Here is a 21,696-nt window from a genome sequence, read left to right on the forward strand (position 1 = left end):
CCTTTTTCATCATGAGCAGGCATGCTTGCCCAAAGGTTTTGCGTGTAGCTCTTTTCGGTGAGGCAGTAAGAGGCTTTGGTGCACTGTTCAGACAGACCAGCAGGTACAGTGTTTCAGGAGAACTAAAGTATGCAACAGCATCTCGAAAATACATAAATAATCCTTAAATCACACCAAGAAGTGCTTCCTAAACAAATATGAAAATCCCAAGATGCAATTTGAGATTTAAAGGCCACTTTATATAATCAGAAGAAGCAAGTGGTAAAAAAAACAACAACCTTTCCTTAGGCTGAATCACCTAAATTTGGAGCTGCGGAGGCTGTATTCACTCTGCAATGAATAAAATTCTGCGCATTAAAATATTCTATCGGAGAAGAACATGCTGAAGCCATCTCCCCAACAAGCCAAGTGTGTGCAGACAAGAGAGAGACGGTGCCTTCTAATATAGGGAAAGTGTTCAAACTTGCACTCCACTCCCACTACCTGAAATGCTCAATCCAGGAAAAGCTTTACCACTCGGTTCCTTGGACTATGTAAGATGGCTGTCCTACCTAATTGAGACTCATGATCTGCAGGCCCAGGTAGTAAAAGCAGGGGTCCCACTCAGCAGTTCTGGGCCAGGTTCCAGAATTGCTTCACTGCAACATTAACTGCTGTGCTCAGCTTGCTTATTATAGGATACAAAGCAAACGGCATAACATTGGTTTGCATTTTTTGAAAGAGAAAAAATACCTGGTCTACCCAATGTAACACTGAATAACTGCAAGTACATGCAAAGTAAATCACTATCTTAAAAAGACAAAAGGGGAGCAGTCTGTTAAAAGAAGCGTTTCGTTATGAAATGTGTGCGAAACACTGCTTATTTAGTGAGTCTCTTAGCTACATCGCTGTAGGCGAATTCAATCTCTTTGTCTCCAGGACAAGTGTTGGTGAATTCATCACGACCATAGGCATTTGTCAGGTATCTCCAAATCCCAGTCATTGTTTTGGGAATATCGAAGTTGCGATACTTTTTGGCCACAACCTAGGAGCAAAGAAAGGGAAGAACAGCTGTTTTACAATGTCCAAAGAGAGATTGGACCAGCCCATAATTTTTGTGCTTTGAGACCGCAACCAGAACCACAAAATAGCATCGGACTTGTCTGCATATAAGAATGAGAGGGGAAGCTGCTTAATACCAAGTCAGATTACTTGTCCATCTTGCCTAATCCAGGGGAAGGGGTGGAGCTCAGTGGTAAAAGCAGAGGTAGAGTGGTAGATCCCAGATTCAATCCTAGGCATTTCCATGTAATGCTAGGAGAGACTGAAATCCTGGACAGCAGCTGCCAATCAGTGTGGGCAATATTGAGATAGATGGGCCAGTGATTTGACACAGTGTAAGACAGGGATTGAACCTGCAACCTTCTGCATGCAACTTGGGTTGGGTATGGCCCCTTCCCTGTAAAATGAATAGGAAGCTTAGCATCAGTGGCAACTTGTAGGTGTGCAGGCACCCAATAGAATTTCCCAAAGCCCATTTGCCACTACAGGAAATTATCTCGTTCAGTTGAGTCAAGCGCCAAATGTGTGCACATGTAAACTAGCCCTCAAGGTAGTTCCACCCACCTTGACAATATGTAGTTTGGGCAACAAGTTGCAGTCTGCTAGCGTCATCTCATCACCATCCAGAAACTTGCGGGTGGAAGCTGCGATATCCTCCATGCTGTTCTCATCAATCTCATCAGGGAGAGGTGTATTCAGGTACTCATCCAACTTCTGCAGAGTTTTCAGAAGGCCTCTCTCCAAGGCTGGAAGAGTTAGCCAGTGAAAAAGGAAGAAGGAAAGCCAGATGGTGCTGGATAAATCAATCACAGTTGAAACCTATGTACCTAACCCCCAATGGAAACAGCGCCAAGCAATCTATGAATCACCCACCAAGCAAAAAATGGAGAATCTGTTCACTTGGGGTGCCGTTTAGAATGTGGCCCTTTCAGCCCTGATGAAGCACTCAATTTCTGCTCAATAATAATAATAATAATAATAATAATAATAATAATAATAATAATAAATTTTATTTATATCCCGCCCTCCGCCGCCCAAGCCGGGCTCAGAGTGGCTAACATCAACATTAAGCTCCATTACTGTTGCATATTAGTTCTTGAAGTAACAGCAGAGGGCAGTCTTCACCAACATTTCTCTCCTTACAGGAAAGAGAGCTTTGCCCCGCCTGTTTGAAAGGCCATAAAAAGAATGTAGGGTTGGAGAAGTATTTACATAACCCTGCAAAAAGAGGATATCAGCAATGCTCCTTCTCTAAGACAATCCAAGCAATGACTTCTAAACTTTAGAATGTCAAAAGAAACCCCGTGTCTACAAGTACTAATGAATCAAAGTAATGAAGGCTTTGTTGCTTCTACAGGCTAGGGCAAACAAGATTTTACACCCTTAAAGCTCTGCCTCCACTGAACCCAGGAAGGTCTGCAAGATGTAGAAAAAGCAAACCCCAGATCGGATTTCATAGTGGGAGCAATGTGCCATCGAGTAAAGTTGCTCTGGCAGCAATGAGATGAATTCCAACTAACCTCTGTACATCTTGCATGGCAGTTCAGAGAGAAGCATTGCCCTTAGCCTGGAATGAGAACTATGAGCCATTCTGTGGGATTGTCTGCTTTGGAATTCTCCCATCTACTGCATGCATTCTGTGTTAGTCACAACAGTGTTGTTTCCAGTTTTGAGCCAATGCTGATGTAAGTTTGACTTCAAGACAATGGCTCCCTCCCAGAAGCTCCACAGGAGTAGCCTTCCCCCCCCCCCCAATATCTTCGATGAGTAGGAGAATCCTTGGAGCATTTGGTGCAAAACTCCTCTGGGTGTGTGCAATACTCCCCCCACCTGCTCCAATTCAGAAGAGAAGCAGCCATTGGGCATGCAAGCTGAAGGACACTACTTGGCAGAACAGTGAAGAAACAGGCCAGCTTATAGTCAAAGCAAATCATCTGAAACCAAGTGAAGTAGAGAGTCAGTAGAGGGTTGCCGTACCCAAAGACTACTCCACAGAATTCTGGAAATTAACCTACTTGTACCGGTGCCTTCATCTTGCCTTCCAACTAATGTCTAGCTATATCTGTTTCCCAAAGCTCAGTGCCATCAGGATTTATTTTCAGTAATCATGGCTATGTGTATGCTGCAATTCCATGCAAGTCCAGAAAAGCCACAGAATGAGATACTTGCTGCAAAATTTTAAAAACAATCTCTAATGAAAAATAAACTTCTAGCCCTTGTGGTTGTGAAGACTTGAGAAGGATTGCCAGTGGGTGGGACTTCAGTGCCCTATACAGCTCCTCCCCCAGGACTACAGAAGCGGAATTATGCAGAATAAAACACGCATTTCCACATGATTTCCACAGATCACAAAATACAGATAGCTAAACTGCAGAATGCTGGTCTCCAGCACAGGGCATACGTGAGCTGGGACTATTTGATATATTCAGGGTTAAAGGTGAGCCTGAGAAAATCCTCATCAGTAGCTCAGCCTTGCAAATGACTTAAGCAATAACTTACATGGCCAGTCCATCCCTAAGCACAGTATTTTACAGGCCACAAAGGAAAAAAGCAGATAGAAAGTGAGCAGAAACTGTAACCGAGTACAAAAGCCACCAAAAAAATGCACCATGGAAAAGATACTGCTGTCAATATTGTTTCCTTACAATGAGCTGCTGTATGAGGTCCCTGTGGCAAAAGGTCGCCTAGCAACCACAGATTTCTCATTTACTAGCAGGAAACATAATCCAAGGTCTATAGGTCTGTGGATTCAGTTTAAGTGCCATTTTTAGACCACCAAGGGTAGCACACTGTTTGATACAAGAGGAAAAAATTGGCAGAGCTTTCAGAGAAAATGCCAACGGCAGGTACACCAGGCAATAAAAATTATGAGTATAGAATTATCCAGCCAACTCACTAATTATTGGTGGGGAGCTGAAGCTAGAAAAATTGCAGATTTTCACAAGAGTCACAAAGGACAGATTTAGGCTAAACTAGGGACGGGGAACCTGGATCCCTTCAGATGGTGTTGGACTCCAGCTCCTTTCATCCCCAGCCACTGGATATGTGGGCAGGGGTTGATGTGAGCTGGAGTCCAGCATCATGAAGAGTGTATGTTCGCCACCCCTGAGTTAAAGGAAAGTAGATAGGAAAGGGCAGGATAGAGGAAAGATTTCCTAAATGATGGAAAGCTGGCCCTTGGAAAAAGCTGGCTGGGGGTATTCATCATAGCTAAATTTTTTTCAAAATCTGCTTCCTGGTGTAGATCATAGCATCCCTAAGAACCTCAGCTTTTCTAGTCTAGTGCCTTGCCCACCTCCTACACATGGCTATTGCTTAGTGTCTTTCAGATTCCATTGCTCACCTCTCTCTTTACTATCAGAGGATTGGTCTACTACAGCTTGTGGCACATTAAAGAAACTTGTTTTGGCACGAGCTTTTGTGGACCAGTGTCCACTTCATCCGATGCAATAAATGTTATCTTCAATTGACAAATACACCTACGTATAAAGCTGTGGACAGTGGGGGCACATGGCCATGAAAAAATAGAGCAGCAGGAACAGATGCACATGAATACATAAGACTAAGCAAGCGGGTGCACATATGAACACATTTTACAGCCTACTGAGCTCATATTTCAGTATTTCCTTCTGTATCTGTGCATATTTGCTTGCAGGCAAACTGAACATTCCTTTTGTGCATCTGATGAAAGGGACTCAAGTACACTTAAGGTTGTATCACTATAAATCCACTTGTCTTTAAAAAGGTGCAACAAGACATTAACTGTCTGAACCAATACTGCAAATGGATGTGCACATGTTCTAGATGACTTATCAAATTATAATCTAGCCAACTTTTAAAAATTCATGATCAAGATAAGCCAAAGGGCTGGAAAAAAGATGACCTGCTTCCTCTCTTTTCAGACACACTTCGTGGGATGTGCAACTTTTAACCTACACAAAAGATTGCAAACACAGGAACTTAGTTATGTAGTAGCAGATTCTATGGAATTGGCTTCTTTGATACTCACTCAGAAGCAGTTCTATGCTTCGTGTCTGTACAATTTCACTTTAATGCGGGTTTCCTCTCCACACCCCTAGCCAAATAATAATCATTGGACAGCAGTTCCAGCATGAGCCCAATTTATAGCTATCAAGAGCTGGCCAGAGGCACTTATGGTGCAAAATTCAAACAGAAGTCGGAGAGGCAACAACTCCAATTCCATGCAACATAAGTTGCTAGCTTTTGATGAGCATGTGCTGTTGAATACAAATAGATGTGAATGACTATCTTGAGGATACACAGTTGCTCTCAGAATGCAACAGGGCTGTTAAGCATAAGCAAGGTGGTTGCGCAAACAATGACTACAACGCTTTTTAGCAGCTTTGGCAATTTTATGATTAACTGTAATGGGCCATTGTTGTCAGCAGAACTTACAAAAATCTCATGAGGCACATGCAGACAGCTGGCACATCTTTTAAATGTGAAAAGCCCGGAACTTCAAATCAAGGGATGGAGAGAGGAAACAGCTGGGCCTTTGCTCAAAAGGTGGGAGTCAGTTCCAAGGACCATAATGTATTTTCCAGATGAGTGAAAGACAGAAGCTATGGAAGGACAATCCTTAGGCATAATGACAAAGGAAGCGTATTTGCCCATTTCAAGGATAAAAATTAGGGCTGAGGAAACTCACTGAAATTAATGTCCTTCAGTAGGTCTACTCTGAGTAGGACTAACATTGGCTACAAGCCTTAGCCTTTAAAATAAGAAGCAACTGGCTGCTCATGACTACACAAACTAGGTGTGTCAGTTTTACTGACTATCTGAGAAAAGGGCCATGTACAAAAACCACAAAGCTCAACATTTCACAGGGTCCTATAGAACTTCATTCATTTCAATAGGGCTTGCACCTGACTATTGTTTTTTGGGGTGGTGCCCCATGTTTGAATCAAATGAAGTTTACCATTCAGCAGCCTCCAATGGCACCCAAAATCTGCCTCCATGAGATGATATATGCTTCCCTTTGTCTCTGGCTACAAAAGTACATTCACAGAGGTCTCATCCCACCAGGCAAGAGGGCCAGCTTTTACTTGATGCCTCGGACTCCAGCACTGGCCAGACTTAGGAAATTAGAGCTGAGATAGGCTGCATGAGCCATACCTTGTTTACTTCCAAACATGAGGGCAGAAGGTTTCTGGCCTTGCTCTAGAACTCACCTGCTACTCAGAAGTCATAAACAATGCTCTTGAACACAGTCTCGGCAGGGCAGCCATACAGATGTTGGTCCCGTTGCCATTAATGAAGTGGAATCGCCCACTTCAGCCCCTTGAGGTCTAGAATAGGGCAGGAAAGCCTATGGCTCTCTAGATGTTGGTTATGCTGGCTGGGGCTGAGGGAAATTTGAGTCCAATAATATCTGGGGGGACCAGACTTCCCATGCCTGGTCCAGAAGCCTTTAAAAGCCTCACTAAACCTTCTATTCAAATGCATGCACCAAAACACCAACGACACTGTCCCCTACTCCATTTTTTTTTTTATTTTGCTGAAATGCTAGTTCAGAAAAAGACAATCTGAAGTGGACATGTGCCAGGGGGTTAAACTCTGTCTGATTACTGCACGTTCTCTGCTACCAGTCACTTTTTCCTTTGCAGAGTTGTAAACATGCATTTGAAAGCTTATGGTGGCAACGGGGGCTGGAGGTGGGAGCAGTATGGGTAATTTGGAACACAGAAGGCACAGGAAAAAGATTGAGCACCTTCTGCTCCCCCACTTCTCTGCTACTGCAGAAGCAGTTCTAAGGAAAGATAATCAAGGCTTTGCTGAATTGTATTGCAAAACATGACGTTAGCCCTTAAGGCAGTCTGTGTTTCGGAAAAACCTCTACTTGGGCAAGCTAAGAAACTGAAGGGGGAGATGGATAGCAAAGAGAGCTAATGCCACATAACACACTCAAAAATAGATTCCCTACCTTCATTTGCTTCTGGCCTGGAATTCTTGATAAATGCAGAAAATTTAGCAAAGATGTCCATTCCAGCAGTGTTTGATTCTGGGTGTTTTGGTGAAAGCTTTGTGTACCTGAAGAGAAACATATATACATATATATATATTTGTATATGAATTTACAGTGTGATTTCAATTGCAGCATGGCACTGTACCATATAAGTTGGGCATATTTCCTTCCAGAATGTTTTATTACTGATGGCATATATTTGCATCATCGCTTTGTAGCTACTTAATTCATCCTTCCTGCAAGCTGGGAAGAGCACAGTGGCAGCATAACTACAACCTTGTTCCTGTGTTAAGCACCTGAAAGAAACAAACATAATGCTCCAGTGCCCTTCCCAGAGCACATGGGAGAGAGTTCCATCTGCCTGAACTCACAGGAGTCATTCATTCAGTGTCAGAGGCCATCTGAAATTTTGCCAAAGCAAGCAGTGGCCAATTACATTATGCAAGAAGTGTGGTGGCTTAGAAATGCTGCTTTACCCTCGTAATGAATTCCACAGATTTGCAGAGTTAGCACATGGAGCTCTGCCCTCCCCTGAGAAATATTTAAATGGATGCAACTTTTTAAAATACGTTGCTACTTGAGCAGCAAACCGTTTAGAATTTTGTCCAAGTACCAGATCTGCCTGTATTTTTGACAAGCCTTCAGAAACATGTTTAGCGCTGAAGTTATATTCCAGAAAGTCCCAATATGCACATAGTGAGACAATTTCAGTATTTATTCCATTAAAAAGGGGGATAATCCCTTGCTCAACTCACCTTGGAATAAATATGGGTACAGCTAAAATTCTGATTTAAGCTAGTTGTGAAACAGTGACCGATTTCTAAAAAGCTATCAACCAGCACACTGAATACCCACCTTCACATCCTAGGGTCCACTCATTTTAGCTGACCCTCACAACCAGTCACCGTTTGTGATCGCCACATGGGCTTGTGGTGTGTTTTGAAGGTGTGCCAACAACTCTAATGCCCAGTGTGACTGGGAGAGCAAATTCTTTCCCTTCTCTCCCAGCAATCAGGCTATGCAAGCGCTGAGAGCCAGTGTGGCGTAGTGGTTAAGAGTGGTAGTCTTGTAATCTGGGGAACCAGGTTCGCATCTCCGCTCCTCCACATGCAGCTGCTAGGTGACTTGGGCTAGTCACACTTCTTGAAGTCTCTCAGCCCCACTCACCTCACAGAGTGTTTGTTGTGGGGGAGGAAGGGAAAGGAGAATGTTAGCCGCTTTGAGACTCCTGAAGGGGAGTGAAAGGCGGGATATCAAATCCAAACTTTTCTTCCTCTTCTGAGCCACAGAGGTGCTGGAGAGCCTCAAAGCTCTGCAAGATGTCACTGGCACTGTGCCACTTGAGACACAAGGTTTGGGAGACTCCCTCCTCCCTCCCTCCCATGAGGCAGTAGAAGGATGAAGAGGGGGGAGGAAATCACTCAGACCATGCAGAGAGGCATCTCATTGCCTTCAAAGTCTGTCCAAAGTTCAGCATGAGGACAGAAATCTCAGGGGATCTTCTCCAGAATTAAAGAGAAGATACCAGTTGCAGGCAAATTTGTGGACCCATATTGGAAAAGAAAAATACAGTGAATTGGTTACTAGTGGAAACTACTGCATTTCACCTTATGAAATTCAAACAGAACAAGAACACCCCTACGTACTCTTAAAGAGTTTGTAAATGCTAAGGAAAATTATTGTGGAAAACAAGACTTTAAACTAAGAAGATAGACTTGGTTTTATCCCAAGTATCGGCAATATCAGTAATGCCAACTTCATGTTGAGTTTTAAGATGGCAATTGCTGGTAATCATCAATCCCCTTTAGTCTCTCCTTTTACAAGGGAATGAAGACACAAAGACTCTTTTCTGTTCAGACCTGCTTGCCAGTCTGTTGCGTTTAATAATTTTCAGGTCACAGAAATGCTTAACCAAGAGTTAACTTTCGGATCCGATCCTTGCTCACTCTAGCAGGAAAGAGCAATGCCAAGAGTGCAATAGCCCAGGGGTTTGGTGAGAAGTTTGATGGGAAGGAAGAAAAGGGGGGAGTCAAGGCAACGAAGAAGCTGACTGGTGTGGCTGCATGACCTGCTTGGCTGAAGCAAACCCCATGGTCAGAAATGTGAAATCCTATGCATTTCGCCTCTGTTGCACAAAGATACCATAGGGTAGGAACAGCTTTTTGGCCCTAAGCCTGTAATAATGTACAGTTGCCATCTCTTATTGCTGATGAAGTAAGCTTGCAACTAACTTGCATAAAGAGTACATAGCAATATAGAGGATTAAGCAGTACCATCCTGAGAACTGGCAAAGACCACCACCACCAAAACAGCTTTCTGCAATACACGTCCCCTCACTAGTGACACTTACTTGGGTGGGCAGAGGACATCTTCAAGAAATTCTTCAATTTTGTTCACATCCGTCTTCACCTCATTGTTAAATGTTATGAAGGGCGGGTGAGTCCCCGGTGCCAAGTTCTGAAGGTCTGCAGGTTTCCTGCAAGAGTAGAGTTGTCTACATTAAAACTTTCAGTATGTTGAGCAATTCTGGCAGGGTCATGGTTAGTGCTATCAAGAACATAAGAGCCTGCTGAATCAAGCCAGTGGGCTGTCTAGTACAGCTTTCCTGTTCTCACAGTTGCAAACCAGCTACCTATAGGAAGCACACACAAGCTAGATCTGAGCACAACAGCACTCTCCCCTCCATCCTGGAGGGCTGCCATCCTGGCTACTGGCCACTGATGGCCTTACCCTCCATGAATTTGTCTAATCCTCTTTTAGACATAAGGCAGTTATGGCCCAAGTACTCTGGGGAAACCATTTTTAACCTGAGATAAATTAGGACAATTTAAGACATGGGGGTGTCCCTGAGGTAGAAGGTGGCTCCGCTGGGAATCCAGAACTCCAAGGACTTTGCCAGCAGGTTTGATAGAGCACAACGTATCCAACCAGAGATATGCTGCACAATTTTACTTTTAAGGACTACGTAGTAAAATCTTCAAACTAATTTGGAAAGCTAGAAATGTCTTTATTATTCAAGCTGGGAAACGGTTTATAAACCTGTATGAGAAAAATCAGCAAAATTATGATCAGCTCTCTGTGCTTGCACTTCCATAGGACGTATCATATTCACCCATAAGCTCGCTTTACGTCTTGCATTGCACATTTCTTAGATGCATGCAGGTAACATTTAACGTGATGCATCCTATCTGGCTCATGGCGGGGGCACAGCTTTGGCTAACTGGATTTTTGAGGTTCCACCCACCTACACCTAAACACATCTGTATGGTGCCATAAAGACTGCATTCTGCTGATACAGGCTCTGTTGTCTTAATCTCTGATCCACAGGAAGTACAACTTACGCACACAAGCAGGCTAACATGAGGAGAGGAGCTCCATTGTGGGGGTTGGTCTGTTAAGCCAAAACACATTTAACAAAATGTGCAATAGCAGGTTGTGACATCAAATTTGGGACTAGAGCTACTCCTCTAGGGGAAATATTTAGTTACTATGCTCCAGCCATTAATCTTCCCTCCAACCGACAGTAACACTTCCTAGCTCAAAACAATTTCACCACCCAGGGCAAGTGTGGATTTGTTTGGCACAGTCCTATTTCAAGAGACTGTAGTGGCAGTTAGACCTGCAGGGGGAAAGCAATCCAGGCTCCTCAAAGCAGACACTCAGCTGCCATCAAGCCTGCTTCCTTCTGGGGCAGGCTGGGCCTCCTTTCCCCTAACACAGACTTAAAGGAATTACATGAAGGGGCAAACTACTTTGAAAGTTTGTGTGCACTGGGGAATTCAGTGACAGTGAGATCAGACAGATACTGAGAAGTTTGGACTTTTTAAAAGGGGGGATATGGGAGTTATTGGAGGAAAGGTGCTGTTAGTGGACATAGTGAAAGGAGCATTATTGTTGTGGTTGCAATTTTCAGTGGTGTAAAAAGGCTTTAAAAGGAGATCAAAGCAGGAGTAGAGAGTGGGAGCCTGTACAGAGGTAAGCTGCCTTTAACCACTGGGAACAAACAGGCAGGCTATACTGTACACCTGAATAGGATTTTCAGTCAACATCCTGCAGCAGGTGGCTGCTTCCAGTTTTGTGAGGCAGGGGCAAAACCTCAGACATTGGAGGAAGCTGTTGGCACTGCTGTGGCCTTTTCCACCTTTGCTAAATAACTCTGGTTCTCACAAAGCGAATCAGTCTTACATCAGTACTTTCTGCTGCAAACATGCAAAGGGCAGAAGTAAATTGTGTATATACGCATCTTTAAGTCCCTACATATATCCCTTTGGGGGGACCCCAATTAAGCTGCATTTCTCCACGTGCACATAGTTGGGCACTTAATAATGTATATACACATGTCATTTGCTTCCACACTTTTGCATGTTGTGCTAACACCACAATAAAGCTTAGCTGATGCTTCCTGCAACAATAATGTCTAGCACTGCCCTGGATTATTGCCCATCTGAGGCACATGCACAATGCCCATCTGACCTGTACCACCTACACTGGAAAACTCTGTAGAGACAGCACTACCAGTAAAGTGAACTGCCGGCATGGATTTGGCGTAAGAGAACCACCTCCCCACCATCATTCCAGTGGTAAAAATCTGGCAATCACTCAGTGATGCAAAAGACAAAAGTACAGCCTTTCATGTCCAGCTTAGCTGACTTTCCCACATTTGAGGTCCGGTGAGGGATGCTCAGTCAATCATGAACTGACCTCAGCACTGCACTTTGCAGGGTATTAACTCAGTATTTTAGTAAGCCAGAAGCACACAAGATCTTCACACAAAACCAGTTTTAGAATTTAGCACTGAACGAGACATGCAGCAAGCAGGACAGGCAGAAGCTTGGTACAACAAATGGCCTGAAAGGCCATGGGGGGCTGAACAGATGTATAAACTAACAAGCAAAACTAAAAGGGGAAAAGAATCAACACAAGGCAGCCACCAGACCTCTCCTCTGAACAGGGGAAACTTCGAAAGCAAGCACAGCCACAGCTTGATGTCTTGCCATTATTCCCATCTGCTTAGAGTTTTCAAAGAATGAGAAAACAGGGCTCTCCATAAAACAAGGTGTCCCATGCCAAAGCTAGATTTAAGTTATCAAAAAGTGCTGATCAGCCACTGCTTCTTCACCCCAGGATCCCAGGTATAAACGGATACACACAAGTATTATCAGAGACTGGACTAATTCAGGCATCCTACAACTGTTATCTTGGGATTCCACCCAGCATCTTAATTTTTTGCATGTTAGGGTTTATTTTCATATCCTCCACCTCCACCTCCCGAGTGCTAGTTTGGTTAATAATTTGGAAAACTCCAAAGCTTACTCAGTAGTATTTGGGAGACAATTTTGTTGGTCCTACCTAAAAAGTATTGCCTAGCAATAATAGGCCTTTATTTTACACGCTAGTCATGCCATTTCTTGGTAGATGAATTTTGTGCAATGTTACACCAAAACCACTATTCAGTAATTCAGGAACACAGGAAGCTGCCTTACATTGAGTCAGACCACTGATCCATCTAGTGGCTAGCCCAATTCAGCCTCTCCCAGATTTTTGTTTCATGGCAGAGAATAAGAGCAGAACATTCAGCTGCCACAAACCTGCCCTTAACTGTGTGCACACACTCAAAGTGTTCCTAATTTGTCCTTCTCCCAAAGCTGTAGAGATTTGTGAGTCAGTTTCATACCTTAAGTAGCTTAAGCTTCAATTAAAACACTGCTGTGTACACCCACAATAATTACAGAAAATTACTGGAGTGGCTCTCCTCCAATTTCTCCCATTGGTTAGAGGAGGTTCTTTTCAAATGGGAAAAATAGTGGCAAATCATACCTTTCAGGTGTGAAGGGTGCATTCTGTTCTGGGAGCAGGCAAGACCAAACCCTCAGCAAATGTCAAAACAAGTTCTGAAAGGGGGTGGGGCTTCTAGCAAACTACACCCCCTCTCCAAAAACAGGCAAATTAAGCCTATTGCTGTCACAATCCCCCTTAAGCATCCTCAATAGAACTAGTCAGTTTCCTTACAGTTTCCTTTACCCCTTCTTCCCTGTTGGCCACACCTGTTTATGTTGCATGTTTGCACCAGTCTAAATGAGCTTTTAGCGAAACACATCTGGTGCTAATGATGTCAAATTTATTATTATTATTTATTATTATTAGGAATCTGTAGCATCTTCTTTCCAAACCAATCCTTCTGGCACCTGGCATAAAACTGAAGCGTCTTTCCACTCTGCTTTCCAATGCAAAGCATTTAGGGTGTTAACCAGAGAACAACAGAAAGTCACTCTGCACCAGAGCATTATGGTCAATGTCAGCTCCCAGTTTAACACCGTAGGTTCAGGCCGTGTGGGTGGCTCCCAACTTTGTTATGTAGAAGCATAGCAAAACCATACCCTGCATCTCTAGGGATAGTCTAGTACTGTTCTGGCTGAGGTAGAGGACGTTTTTAAGGAAAGGAGAGAGAATGCAAAATAAGCATATGCGAGTAATCATATTAATCAAAAGTGTGCATGATGTCTTAGCCTGGCAGCCTAATTCAAAGACATTGCAAAGTTTGTACCAGTCTGCCTGCCAACAGATACTAGTATACATAATAGGTGTGCAAGAGCCTGAAAGAGCCAACTCTCATCCCATTGACAAAAAAACCTCCCCTGCCTGGAGGCCAATCTTACTCCCACAAGCGAGTGCTCTTTAAGCCTTTCCTATGGCACACAGCTGAAACCACATCCATTTAACAGGCGTTCCCACCCATGCTGCAAGTGATGCAGCTGTATGGACCACAACTGCCATGATGTAACTACTAACTCGTCTTCTGTGCATCCATGGGAAGGGATTTGTCACTATACCACTGTCACTATACCAGCCTTGTATTTAACAATTTAAATTCATTGTGGGAGACTGCATTGAATTCCATGTAAGGAAGTGAGCAAGCTGGCAGTGGAGGAGGGATGGTTTCTGTGAGAATTGCAGAAGGACAAACAGCCTCTAGTGCCAAAACCATCATAGAAATGCAGCAGGCTGGCTAGGGATGGAGTAGGACCCCTCCATCCCCTCCATCAGTCTGCTTGCTAGGAGGTCATTTTTGTTTTAATTATTTTTCACTCATCTGCTCAGAGGTAGTAGCTTACATTTCATTTTTAGTCGGTAAGGCTGTCCCCAAGTGGTGGTGGTGGTAGGTTGGGGAACTCACAGTGTGTGGGTCCCACCATTGCCTTAGGTACAGGGCTGGGGAAGTAGCTCCTATTCACACACACACACACACACTCTCCAGGGATGGCCCCAAATGGAAGAGGCAGCCAATCCTCCTCTGTGACCAGCATAGCATGCAGCCTATTAACAGGTGAGTAAAAACAACAACAACAACAAATATAGACAGGTTTACAACTTTTGTGGGCTATTTACACAGTTACCGTTTATTTATGGCAGGCATAGGCAAACTCAGCCCTCCAGATGTTTTTAGACTACAATTCCCATCATCCCTGACTGCTAGGGATGATGGGAGTTGTAGTCCCAAAACATCTGGAGGGCTGAGTTTGCCTATGCCTGATTTATGGCATTGCACATACACCTCAACATACAATGTAAAGAACTCAATATTAGCAGCTAAAGCAGTTAAGATACAAAAAACAACTCCAGATAAATTTAAAAACAATACAAAGCAGACACCCACAGCAGAGACATATTCATCCAGCTGGGAAAGCTGGTTGGGACAGAAATGTCGTCAATTGTTTCTGCAAAGTGCAGGTTGTGGGTGCCTGTCGTGTCTCAACAAGAACACTGTTCTATATACTGGAAACCCTGCTCTGATTTACATGCAACAAAAGCCCCAAGCTTGTACCCCACCCTTCCTCCAAGAAGCTCAGAGAAGGATACAGGATTTACCCCAATGTCTTCTAATAGCCCCGTGAGACAGATTCAGCCTAGGTATTGACTGACTTGCTCAAAGCCACACAGGGAGCTCCATGAAGCAAGTAGGGCTTTGAACCTGGATTTCACACATCCACTGTCTCTTATGACACTGGCTCTCACCTGAGGCAAGCAAGATGGACTGGAGTAGTTGGGAGCAAGAGGCCAGTTCTTAAAGAGACTTAATAAAATAGTTAAGCATCTGGGCTATTACCCAACTCGGAGTGAAGTATAAGACAGAGATGGCCAAAAGAGGACAAAAGCAAGTTTTGTGTGTCTCGGGTGGAGGCTGCTAAGCCCCCAAAAAGTAACAAACAACAGTGACCTATGGAACATTGCTATAAATACCCTGGTAAAAAGAACTTCCATTTCTTTCAGGCTAGTAAAGAGGGAGTGGCTCAAGCTGAGAGTCATTATAGCATGCGTCACTTGGTGGTGGTTTTTTTTTTTTTTAAGATTCACTGGACAAATGCCCAGACAATAGGCTGGCCAGAGTTATAAAAAGGCAGCCTATGGGACAGGTTGTACATTTGTAATAGACTAGTTCCACTAGGTTTGCACTGGAACAGATGCAAAGTTAACTTGCTTAACCTCAGACCCAAGTTGGGCAATTCCTTCTCCACAAACCTACAGCTACATCCCTCCACCAATAATCCCTAGTGATCTTAACCTGATGGTGGGACAGGCTCCATTAGGGTCTACAGCAGGGGTAGGGGGACCTGTGGCCTGCCAGTTGTTGCTGGACTCCAACTCCCATCAGCTCCAGTCAGCATAGTGAAGAGAGAAGAAATGGAAGCTGCAGTCCAGCAACCTCTGGTTGAGCATTTAACCATTAACCATCAGGAACCATTGAGGATATGGTTCCTCTAACCCAGGGGTCAGCAAACTAAGGCCCACGGGCCACAAGCAGCCCATGGGGGTCACTTAACTGGCCCACGAGCCACCCCTGAACCGAGCCACCCGCTCAGTGAGTCCCCACGCACTGCGCTAAACCGGCGCAGCACAACGACTCACTTCTGCAGCACCGGAAATCGCATCTGCAGAGATGCTGGAAATCACGTCTGCGCAGGCGCAGATGCCAGAAATCACGGGCGGGCAGGCGATCCAGCCTACAGAGGGATCTCCACTAGAGTGAACTGGCCCAGGCAAGGTAAACCTTGCTGACCCCTGCTCTAATCACTAACTGGTCTACCGTGGACTCATCATAATTCTTCCCCATTGCCACTTCAGCAACAGCAGCAGTGCGTAATCATGTGGGCTGACCGATTAAGAGTCAGACTCGTATCAGGTGTCTGGATTCTGCTTAACATGGGCTCAGGGGTTGCAAGAGTTCATTTTTGAACCTCTCAATTCTGCACCTCAGCAGCATCACTAAATGACAGAACCAAGTCAGTAGGTTAGACAACTGGTTTCAAGATTTCTACCTTCAGGAAACTTGCTTCAATTTAGTGATGGCCACCAACTGGGGTGGCTTTAAAAGATTAGACAACTTTATGACAAGACTATCAATGGCCCCCAAGCCACAACAGCTATGTTCTCCCTTCACAGTTTGAGGCAGTATGCCTCTGGAGACCAGTTGCTGGGGATCACATGCAGAGGAAGGACTGTTGTACTCAGGTCCTGCTTGTAGGCATCCCATAGACATCTCCTTAGCCACATTAAGAGCAGGCTACTGGACTAAATGCCCCATTGGCCTGATCCAGCAGGCATGCTCTTATGTTCCTATTTTGTTTACCAACCTTTCATTATTTGCCAAAGACTCCTTGCAACTTGGAAAGGGATCCTGCTAGGAGCACTCTCAGCTTGCTAGGCCTGTTGGCCTCCACTTTAGCACTTTTGTCATGCCAAATGCACCCTAGAATACAGCATGTACATTGAAAAGAACATGTAGTAAAGTGTAAGTAAACTATCATGCATGCTTTCCTGAATGTTACTGCTGACAGAGAAGCTTCCAGACTTATGGGGAATGCCAGGATTTCCTGGAACACCATCTGACAAGTACTTGCTCAGGGTTTTGGAGGTGGGGGTTCAGTTCATTTTTAAGAAAGTAGTCCTCAAGCAATTTTTTTTTAAAAAAAATCAAAGCCAAAAGCTTGCCCTGCATTCTCGAACAAATTCTGCACACTGCAGCTATGCTCTGGCCAACAAAAGAAGTCTAATTCTTGCACACAAACACAAGCTGCATTCCTGAAGAGGGAAAAGAATGAAGCCTCTGTCTTTACTGACTACAGAGAAGCAGAAAACCTATGAGCACTTGGGGGGGGCGCTAAGTGTGTCTCCATTTAGTCCACACATATTTTTGCTTGTGGCCTTAGCTACTAGCAGAATTTAACTGGAAATAACCTCTTGTTAGCAGCGCTATATTTATCAAGACTGCACAAAGGAAAAAGCATGTCACAGAACAACAAGCTTGCAAGATTTAAGTTTTTCCTGTGCCCCACAATTGCTTGCTTGTGAACTTTTGTACCGGGAAGAGCCCAGCACAATGTGAAGTCCAAATCCTGATCTCGTTAGCAAAAGAAAAATAAGTTTTGAACCTCATTAACAGAGCTGTAATATAATACATAGCAGAAGAGCAGTTGTGAATAGCTACCTTATTAAGATTGTAACATTTCTTTAAAAATATTAAGTGGGTTATAAATGCCTTAAATAAAAATATCATTCAATGAAATGAGCACAGAAGTACAAACATGGCAGGCAACCACACTAGTCTGAGCTATTTTCCTAAAGTCCAAGTCATCATTCCCTTCAACAGGCACTCAACTAGCTGAGTTTGCTATCAATTTAGAAACAAAAGCAGGGTCACCCCACCCACCCACAAAAAGCTATTGGGTTCTACATACCCAAAACCTCTAGGCAGGAAAAAGTTTCTGAAGGAAACACAGGCTGAAAAGGACCTGTGAGCTTCCAGAGAGTTGAGCCTAAAGAAGGAATACTATAGTAACTCACTTCATTGTCTAAAGGTGGAATTTCCAGATTCACACTCAATGCCAGAGGCAGGATGCTATCTTTGGCAGGGAGGTGGAGGAGAGGCATGCTGCTGACTAAAAGCCTCAATTTTCCCATTGTGCTCTACAGGCAACTTTTTGAAATCTGCCCCAAGAGAGTGGGGTTGGATGGGCAAGAGATTCTAAATGAACTGTATTATTAAAGAGCAGCTGAGATAGAATCACAGAAACGTAGAGTTGGAAGGGACCATGAGGGTCTTCCAGTCCAACACCCCTGCAATGCAGCAACCTTTCAGCCCAACATGGGGCTTGAACGGAAAACCCTAAGATTAAGAGTCCCATGCTGTACTGACCTGAGCTATCCTGCATGCTAATAGATACAAGATGTGAAGAATAAAAACAACCAAGTCTTGTAAGTATCATAAAGACTGACGTATTTTGTTACGGCATCATCAGCTTTTGTAGACTTAAGAGCCCATTCAATCAGCTGTGGTGGGGGTCAGAGAAGTGGGAGGAGAAGAAAAAAGGGAGGCAGTTGGTCTGCTTGAGCCCTTTCTGAACTATACAGAGATGTTTCAGGAAGAAAAAGTGATACTGGACATCCTTCCTAGACCACCCCTCTATCTCACACTACATAGCAGTAAAAGATTCAAATCTCAGGTTGCCCACACCTGAACTCTCTAGTGCTATACAGAATAGGAGGGGAAGGTGGGAGAATAAAAAGGCATGCTTTCCTCCTTCATGACCATCCTACCCCCACAGAAACCTAGCCTGCATACACACCATACATTTAAAAGCATGTTCTCCCGTTCCTCTTTTTTTAAAAAAGAGGAAGAATCTTGGGAACTGTAGTTTAAGACTGCTAGGAATTGTAGCTCTGTGAGGTGTAAAGACAAAATCCTTTTACAAAGGATATGCCACAGAGGCTGTGCAGATGAAGAAATATAATTCATTAGCTTTTGACAGCACCTATTCATGCAGGTTATTCAGAGAATTGGAGTACAGTGGTACCTCGGGTTACATACGCTTCAGGTTACAGACTCCACTAACCCAGAAATAGTACCTCAGGTTAAGAACTTTGCTTCAGGATGAGAACAGAAATCATGCAGTGGCAGCGCAGCAGGAGGCCCCATTAGCTAAAGTGGTGCTTCAGGTTAAGAACAGTTTCAGGTTAAGAACGGACCTCCGGAACGAATTAAGCCCTTAACCCAAGGTACCACAGTACTTTTACATCTTCCAATTTTCCACATAACATATCCTTGCTTCAGTTATTATGTCTGATATTAACTCTCCGATACAGAGGTTTATAAATCTTCAAGATGTCAAGAAAGTAATCGCACAGGATTTATCTCCCAGCAGCAGCAGCTAGAATCTGCTGTGTAGGAAAGAAGACCCTATTACTTAAATCTCTCAAAGATAACCAGATATAAAATAGAAATGTAAGGGAGTGTCATGTTTCCTACCTTTTCAAGTCAACTGTTGTTACACTAAATACCACTCCTTTCAGCCAAAGAATCATGAAGAGTCTCTGAGAAAAGGGGCAGTTGCCTATGCTTTCACCATCACTTCCAGCCTGCGAAAAGAGGAGGGAAAAACATTAATACAAGTGCACCAGATGTCCAGATCCATTCTCTGTCACCCATTAGCAGTAATGTGAGCTTCAAGAACAGTTTTGAACTGAAAAAAATTCATTTACAAACTGAAGGTAATTTGCATGGGGAAATTTGCATCAGGATTTTTTTAAAAAAAGTTTTCACTGGATTTTGTAAACAAGGATCATAGGAATAACAAATGATACAAATAAAAGACCAAGTCTTCTCATGTTATTTGTATATCACAAAAATAGCATAAACATTAGTAGTAATATCCATAACATATGATTCATTATTAATAGTTAATGTTTGTTCGTATACTGGTTTAAACAAAAACAAATGGGGAACAGGATAGAACTGAGTTAACAGATAACATTCAACACTGAACAGCTGAAAACCTAATCAGAAGCCCTTGTGGTTGTGCTTAGATTAAGTATGAGTAAAAGCCACCTTTCCTATTATGTTACCAACAACACAATATAAAGTGTTGGTCTATTGATGAACCGGGGGGGGGGGATTTAAATCTAGATCAACCAGACTGAGCCAAATGTTGATGTGGGGGTATTGTTCATTTTCTGGAATACTGGCATGTGCTATGAAATTAAACCATGGTAAACACCAAGGTAAAGTCATTTTTTTCTTTATCTGTCCATGTGTCAGCTGTAGGTTATTTGTGAATCTCTCATGGAGGGCTGTTTTCCAAACTGTTTTGTACCAAATGTCTATCGTTGTACCAGAAAGGGTTTTCCAGTGTCAGGTTATATTGTGTCTCGCCATTTGTAATAAATGTCTTATTAATTCTTTATTATATAAATCCAGATTGTTTTCTTAAACTATATTTAATAAAGCTAATTCTGGCTTGACTTCTAATTGTTGCTTTGTTGTTTTATCAATTTCTTGGAATATCGAATTCCAAAAAGGCTGGATTTCCATACATTCCCACCACATGTGGAGATATGTACCAAGTGTGAGGCAGTGCCTCCAGCAATGTGGTGGTGCCAGGATGGATCATTGCCAGCTTCCTAGGGGTTAGGTACCACCTGTATGAGTTTCAGGGTTAATTATTGCTTGCCAAGATAGACTAAAAGGGGTTTTCCATCAGAAAATTAGAAATTTTCCCTAGAAAGATCCCCTAGAGTTGGGGTAGGAAGCCTCAGGCCTAGAAATAAATATTGCCCTTGGGAGTCTCCCTGGGCCACACCCCTCACTGGTCCTGCTTCACCCTCTCCCTTGAGTGTTTTGGCCTAAACTGAATGTGTCCCTGAAGTTGGATAACCACTGGCTTTAGAATGGATTGAATATAGCCTACTGTACTAAAGTGTGCCATCTGCCCACTTTTGCCTCTGGCCATGCCAACTACTGGCATGTGGCCCCATGGAAGATTGCCCATGAGGAAATGCAGCCCTCAGCTGAAGGAAGTTCCCCATCCCTCCCCCCAAGAGTGATCTCATTTAGCACACTTAGTTTTCTTTACTAGAAAGAAGCAAAATAAGAACTTTGAAACTGCCAGACTTATCTACTATTGTATTTGCAATTGGCATCCATCCATTGTTATGAATGAACTTGTGAAATGGAAAGATAAATCACTGAAAATTTTTCCATCCCACATCACTGCCCATAATTAGAACAGGTGACTCAGTAGATAGGGTAAGGACCAGAAGGTTGCATCACAAGTAGTTTCATCCCAAGAGAAAGAGGGAGGGATCAGCCCTTTGTGTAGCATTTCCTCCAAGAGAAGAGACTAAAAAGTTTACGCCTTTGAAAGATTAAAGGAAGCCTCTGTTATCATCAGCACTGTTTCAGCTCAATAAGCAGCTTGCTAGATAGTAATTCTAATTTAATATTGAAACCTTTGGTGATATCTGCCTGTTTAGTGGTATCACAAGGTGGGAAGGACTCAGCCAATATAACCGTGAATCATTGGCGCTAGGCAGCTTTGCAAATTGCTATTCTAGAAAAACTGACTTACCTTATCTTAAGAGAAACTGTGGGCTTGGAATATCATGTGGCAGTCTTTTCATAATTGCCTTTGTAACAAAGAGGGAAAGTAGCAAGGAGGAGTTCTCTTTCCTTTTTACCAGTTCTTTGTTATTTTTGTACCAAACCTGCTATATTTCTGTGCGTGTAATACTAGTATTTTAGAATTTAAAAAGCAGTTTGATAAAGCTCACCGCCTACCAGTGTGCCTTAGTTAGCTCACTGAAAAGTGAGTCCAAGAGGACAGTCCAAAGACGGAAAG

General features: G+C 43.4%; 1 protein-coding gene across 1 annotated transcript in view; it reads right to left on the reverse strand.

Annotated features, from left to right (window-relative positions):
* Window positions 1-812: 812 nt before the first annotated feature.
* The window catches only part of CLIC4 (chloride intracellular channel 4), a 41,532-nt gene continuing 20,648 nt past the window's right edge, over window positions 813-21,696 (reverse strand). Inside the window, exons 2-6 of the mRNA XM_053398758.1 lie at window positions 19,329-19,438; window positions 9,378-9,503; window positions 6,986-7,092; window positions 1,606-1,787; window positions 813-1,024 (exon numbers count right to left, since the gene is read on the reverse strand). Coding sequence (XP_053254733.1) covers window positions 860-1,024; window positions 1,606-1,787; window positions 6,986-7,092; window positions 9,378-9,503; window positions 19,329-19,438 — 690 coding nt within the window. The 3' untranslated portion in view covers window positions 813-859. The remainder of the gene's footprint in view (window positions 1,025-1,605; window positions 1,788-6,985; window positions 7,093-9,377; window positions 9,504-19,328; window positions 19,439-21,696) is intronic.

Source organism: Podarcis raffonei, chromosome 8 (genome assembly GCF_027172205.1).
Source record: "Podarcis raffonei isolate rPodRaf1 chromosome 8, rPodRaf1.pri, whole genome shotgun sequence".
Taxonomy (NCBI): domain Eukaryota; kingdom Metazoa; phylum Chordata; class Lepidosauria; order Squamata; family Lacertidae; genus Podarcis; species Podarcis raffonei.